At 30.0% G+C, this 6876-nt stretch overlaps 1 protein-coding gene across 1 annotated transcript; it reads left to right on the top strand.

Moving 5' to 3' along the window:
- The first annotated feature begins 4773 nt into the window (after positions 1-4773).
- LOC127079926 (uncharacterized) lies at positions 4774-6644 on the top strand. The gene has a single exon (XM_051020276.1). The coding sequence runs from the start codon at positions 4774-4776 to the stop codon at positions 6340-6342; it is 1569 nt and encodes a 522-aa protein (XP_050876233.1). The 3' UTR covers positions 6343-6644.
- The last annotated feature ends 232 nt before the right edge of the window (positions 6645-6876 follow it).

Here is a 6876-nt window from a genome sequence, read left to right as displayed (position 1 = left end):
GCTTTCTGACTTCTGACCACCATCAGATCTTCTCCTGGCTTCTGACTGCTTCTGATACCTCCTATCAGAAGTTGCTTTCAGAGCCTGCTGCTCTACTTCCCTTTCAGAAGTTCTCTCAGTCAAACGCAACTCTTGCGCTTCTAGACTGCTCTGCAGCTCTTCAATTCTCATGGTGCTCAGATCTTTGGAATGTTCTATTGCTACCACAATGTAATCAAATTGAGAGGTAAGGGATCTCAATACCTTCTCCATGATTGTTTCTTCAGAAAGAGTTTCTCCACACGCTTTCATCTCATTAGTGATCAGAATCACTCTGGAGATGTATTCAGAAACTTTCTCATTATTCTTCATGTTGAGATTCTCATATTGCTTTCTCAAGGACTGAAGCTTCACCTTCTTCACTGATGCGTCACCACCATAACATCTAACCAGTGTGTCCCACACAGCCTTTGCTGTCGTCGAATCTGCAATCTTCTCAAACACATTTACATCAACACATTGATGAATGAAGAACAATGCTTTCTGATCCTTCTTCCTTACTTCCTTCTGCGCGTTTTTCTGTTCATCCGTCGCATCTGCTGCTACCGGAACATAACCATCAGTGACAAGATCTAGAACATCTTGAGCACCGAACAGTACACGCATTTGGATCATCCAACGATTCCAGTTTTTACCGTCAAATACTGGAAGTTTGGTGTTCATGTTGCCGTTTCCGTTCATCTTTCTACCTTGCACAGTACACTCAGATTTCTCACACAGTGTTTCCCAACCCACAGAATTAAAATTCTGATCAGATTTTGTTCAAGATTCAACACGAATCTAAGAATCAAAATCAAACACACAAGACGTCACGTTCACTCGTGTTTCCCGTGTTTCCCAATGAATCTGAACCGGAGCTCTGATACCAATTGTTGGTGCAAAGGTAGAATAAGTGATGAATGGAAATATTCTATTCAGAGAATGACGGCTACAAAAACATGATAAAAGTTACAATGATTGTCACCCTATTTATAAGCTAAAACTAGGGTTACTAGAAGAGGATAAAATACTAAAATACCCTCTAACAAACTTAGGGGCTAAGAAAATAGTACAGCTAATAAATATGAATTACTTCTAATAGTCTTTGCTTGTGACATAAACCAACCATGGGCAAAGAGATGTGTGGTGTTATTTGGATTAATCCCTGACACCGCTCCTTCCAACGCTCTATATTAGAGTGAATAAAAGTCCTTGATCAACTTTTATAGCAAAAGGATTAAATACTAACTCTTTATAAAAAAAGTGAGTTTTATTGACAGACGACCTACAATAATAGGTTTGAAGATATGGAAACATGATGTTTATAAAGTACCAAGCTTAAAAGGATTTCTGCTTTAATAGCTCTACTTTCTCATCATTCTGAAAGAAATACTTGTGAGTAAAAAAAAAGAGTCTGAGTCCTCTCTAACTTCCTTATAAAAAGGTTAGTAAGGTGGCCATCATAGAATGGGATTTAGACGGAAAAATGAAAATCATATTATCAATATGGGGCTTTAGTCATAATGTTTGTAAAATGCGTCATTAAGTAAGAAATTCCTTCTATTATCAAGTATGTAGTACCTTGAAGTTGCGACTCTTCCCAACCAACAATAAAAACTCATATGAGTTATAGTCAACTTTTAATTAGTAAGTAATATGGTGTTAGCAATAGAATGCATATCATACGTTATATTTTCTTCTATGATTGAATCAATAAGCGCTTCATATATGATTCAATATAAGACATTAAGTGCAGTAAATAATCCAAGTCTAATAGTTTTTTAATAAAGAAAGGAGATGTGAACTTATTAGAGTGTGTCCAAGCCAAGACTCAAGCGGCCAAATGGATGCAAAGACTATAAATCCATTGAGTCTTCCTCTAGTTCAAGATCTATACCTTACCTCTCCCGAAGGGCAAAGAAAATGCATATCCTTGATGTGTGATGATACAATGATAATGATTATGTAAAAATGATGAATTTGATGTGATGAAATTGAGCTGTAAACATATTTGATGTTACCCATTAGCATGACCTTCTTAAGTTTTCGAAGACCCTGTGTAGGTTAACCACTGCTTAACTGTGGCAAAACAAATAAGTATCCTGTATTATCATGGTTCGGCCGTGACAAATAATTTATAAGTTTCTTTTTAACCACGACATAACCATGTCAAATTTTAAACCATACGATTGGGTGTTTATAGTGAGGTTTGATACAATCAAATTAGAAAAAGAGGTCGATAGCTATTAAGGTATATTAGTGGGGAATATTTGACTTGGAGTAGGGGTGTTCATAGTGAGGTTTGGATCAATTTTGAAGAAAAAACTCATTTGATGCAACGATAAAATTATTTGTGGTTCAATTCGATTTCGAAAGATATGTTTGCGTGTACCGATCTTCTACCCGATTTCTAAATGATGTATCTAGTAAATGATGGCTACTGGCGCACCCTAGCTTGAAGATATAATAAAAGCATTAGAAGAAACACGTGTTAAAATTACCATTGTTTTCCTAATAGTAAAATTTATACTATGCTTGGAAAAAACATTTTAACTAGGAAAAATAACTTTCGAAGAAGTTTAAAATGATTTACCAAAATTTATTGTGGATTAAAAAAGAGAATTATTAAAATAATGAAAAATTATGAAATATTTTGTTTGAATTAAATTTAAAGAATTTTAAATAACATTTAAAAATAAAAATAATTTTTCTCTTTTTAATGTCAAATTGATTGTTATTAAATTTTAAATTTTACAAGTTGATCTTCATATTTTTAAAATTAACTTCCAAAAATTAGTAATGTAGTATTAAATAATTTTCAAAATTAACAACTAAGCCCCTATAAAAATATTATGAATCAATTATTATTATTTTTTGTTGAAAATTTTGAAAAAGAAGTATATTTTTTTATGAATCCAATGATCCATCTCAATCGCTGAGTTGAACTGGTTTAAGTTTGAAGTGAAAAACTCAATTTTTATATGACTTTTATACAACCTACTAATAAATTTAATTGAGTCGGGTAATTGGCCCGTTTGTTTTGACTTTTAATTTATAAATAAAATTTTCATAAAAGTTTTAAATAAAAATTTAGTTTGAATTATTAAAATATTATTTTAGGTATTTCTTTCTATTATCTAAATTTTTTTTATATCAAAATTTCAAAAAATAACTTAATTTTGAAGCTATTTTAAATTGGTTTTCATAAAAATCATTTTTGAGATATAAGTTTTTGAAAAAATTGTGATTTTGACTATATTTTGATCTTCGATAATATATGTTTATGTTATAGAAGCTCAAAATCATTACTAAAAACTTCAAGTATAGTGAGTGAATTAGAGATTAAAAAAGCTTAAAAATTAGCCATTTATTGACCGAAATTAGTGACCGTTTTCAGTTAATTAAAAACTCCAAATATAATAATTTTTTTGCCACATTCAAGAACTGATCCAACGCACTAGACTATTTAATTTTAGTAGTTATATTTTTTTTCAAAATTATATATATTATAAATAAAATTAAAATTTTACATATTATTTAAATTTTTTATTAAATTAATTATAATTAAAATTACATTTTTTTAAATTAATAAATTTGTATATGGACGAATTATTTATATAAATATATATTTTATTTGTTAAAAAAATAAAAATGTGAAAATTTCCCTAAAAAATAAAAATTGAAAAGAAATTAAAATATTTTAAAAAAGGAAAAAATTGGGGGATGTAATTTAATAAATAAAAATTATTAAATTTTGGTCACTAAATATTTTTATAAATTAATTTTTTATACAAACGCTTATTTGAGACTAAAAATTACGGTCGCAAAATATCAATCATTAATTTGGTAGCTAATATTATTTAATGACCAATTTTCTAATCTTAATTTTTTTATTAACATGATGTCTAATTTTGGTGGTTATAGTGACCAATTTACTAACCTTAAATTTTTTATTAACATGATGTCTAATTTTGGTGGTTATAGCGACCAAAAAATTCAGTCATTAATTCGATCAATAAAAATGAATTTTCTTATAATGAATTAATCTTTTAATTTATAAAAATTAAATTTATAATATTTTAAAAAATACTTTTGTAGAATTCATTTCTAAAAATAAATAAAAAATCTATTTTTTTTAAAGATAAAGCAAACTAACCCAATGTATTTGGTTAAAATCGATTCCAATCCAACCAATAAATACTCATACTTGTGTTATTTATTCGGTTGTTATTCGCGGTAACTAGAAAGTAGAAACAATTATTTTTGTATACTATGCAATAAATACTCTTATATAATTATTAACTAATTATTAAAGAAAAAAGGTAAATTTGTAAGTAAATAATTTTTCAACCAATTTAATATCACAACCGACTTTTCTAATTTTCCTGATTGATTGAATGAATCTTATATTTAAAGACACATGGTAATAGTAATTCAAAGAAATCACATATTTATAGATATAGAATATCAAATTACGGTATAGTTGTTTTTTTTTCTTTAAATACCACCTTTATATTTATAGATGTATCACTTTTTACTTAATTAAATAATCGAATTTAATCTTAACTTAAAATTTAAATCAAATCAAATTCCATATAATCAAAATAAAACATAAAATCAAATTTAGAGAGATTTAAAAAAATTATAATTCAGATATTTATCATAAATATGATTTAGGAGCTAGTTTATCAATCTTTTTTGTTGGTTATATATAGAGAGAGTATCACATCACCACTAAGCATCACATTCTTCACAATGGTAACAGAAAAAGAAGTTTATTTATCAGAAGATTGTTGGGGACATGTCTTCCAATTATTCTTGAACGATGATGAAGGTCATTATCACTTTTTACAATCTCTTTCAACCGTTTCAAAAGAGTTTCTCTCCGTGACTAGCCGTTACCGACTCTCTCTCACAATTACTAATCAAACCTCTCCTTTTCTTCCTCGCCTTCTCCAAAGATTCACCAACCTCACCTCCCTCAATATCGCAAGTTTCTCCGGTGATCGCAACACGCTTCTCTACCAAATCTCTTGTTTTCCCTTACAACTAAAATCTCTTAACCTTTCTAACCACCAAACAATTCCCATTAATGGATTACGAGCTTTCTCTCAAAAAATTACAACTTTGACCTCTCTCGTTTGTTCCAATATTGGATATATCCGTAAAACTGATTTATTCTTGATCGTTGATTGTTTTCCTTTACTCGAAGAACTTGACCTTAGTATCCCTGAATTTATTGATTTCTATGAGGATTTTGAAATAAGGGATCTTACATTAGCACTTCCTAAGCTCCGCAAGGTTAATTTCTCTGGCGTTTACTACCTTAACGACTCATCGATTTTTCATCTTTGCAAGAATTGTAAGAATCTTGAAGAGGTTGTAATGATTAAATGCGAATGCTTAACTCATACAGGGATTGCCTTTGCTCTCCGTGAGAGACCAACTTTGAAGTCTCTCTCTGTTACTATTTCCGAGAAAGTGGTTATTAGTTTGGAGTTGATTAATTCTCTAAGGAGTTTCAAGTGTTTGAGTTGTCTTGATTTGTCGTTTTCGCGTATCTCGGATCAATTGCTCTCATCTCTTGCGGACGAACGTCTTCCTTTGAAGAGAATCGTCCTTAGACGTTGTAGCAACTATAATTATGTTGGAATCTTTTACTTGTTATGCAAGTCTCAGTTTTTGCAACATCTGGATCTTCAAAATGCTATATTTTTGGATGATTATCACGTTGCTACGTTGTCTTTGCTTCTTAAGAATTTGATATCTATAAACCTTAATTATTGTTGGAAGCTCACGGAAAAATCATTGATTGCACTTGTTAAGAGCTGTCCTTTCTTGGATGAGATAAGAATGGAATACACTTTTATAGGAAAATTGGAGGTAGAAAAGTATAGTTCTTTGATGAATTTTGTTGCAGAGCCTCCATTGAAGTCTCTCTATTTTTCTTGCAATCCATGGTTAAATGATGAAAGCATCAAAATCTTTGCTTCCATCTTTCCAAATTTGCAACTACTTGACATCAGCTCTTGTCGGGTTATATCAGAAGGTATTGTGGAAATTTTAAGGAGATGCATTAAAATGAAGCATTTGAACTTGACATCTTGTTCAAGAGTGAACCTACACGGGTTGAACTTCCAAGTTCCTAAACTGGAGGTGTTGAAATTATCAATGACAAACATTGATGATGAAACACTATATGTGATCTCAAAGAATTGTCGTGGGCTACTTCAATTGAATTTGAAACATTGTTTTAATATCAGCAAGAAAGGGGTCAAACAAATAGTAGAAAATTGCACGCAGTTAAGAGAGATAAATTTGTAGTATTGTCATAAAGTTGATGTTGATTTCTAGATGGTGATGGTGTTTTGAAGGCCATGATTGAAGATATTGAAACTCTGACCTCTTTTGCTACCAATGCATGGTTTATAGAACAAGTTTTGAAATCATTCTTAAAGCAAACGTTATCATAACATGTAAAACCATAGTTGACATATCATGGTTCAATTTAAGTATGTTTGATTAATTGAAAGTTTTTTCTTCCTGTTTTTGACCTTTGGATTGTGGTCTTTAGCCAACACTATATTCTGTTTTTTGTTCCTGAAGTGCTGCAACTACCTACTAGTACATGCACTCTTTTGTTTTTAATCTCAAAGTTGTTTTCAAATTGCACTTAAAATGCCAAAAAATTCTATAAAAAATTGAATGCAAATATTAACAACTTGCATTTAAATAATGTCCTTCATTTGTTATTTAAATGATGTTTTGTGCAGATATTCACTTTTGAAATTAACTTTTTGATAATATACTTAAGGACTTGTTTAAAGAAAATGTGAACAAACACTAGTTTATCTATTT

The sequence above is a fragment of the Lathyrus oleraceus genome, chromosome 5, assembly GCF_024323335.1.
Source record: "Lathyrus oleraceus cultivar Zhongwan6 chromosome 5, CAAS_Psat_ZW6_1.0, whole genome shotgun sequence".
In the NCBI taxonomy this organism is placed as follows: Eukaryota; Viridiplantae; Streptophyta; class Magnoliopsida; order Fabales; family Fabaceae; genus Lathyrus; species Lathyrus oleraceus.
Note: the sequence above shows the minus strand (reverse complement) of the source record. Positions and strands in the feature narration are given on the sequence as shown.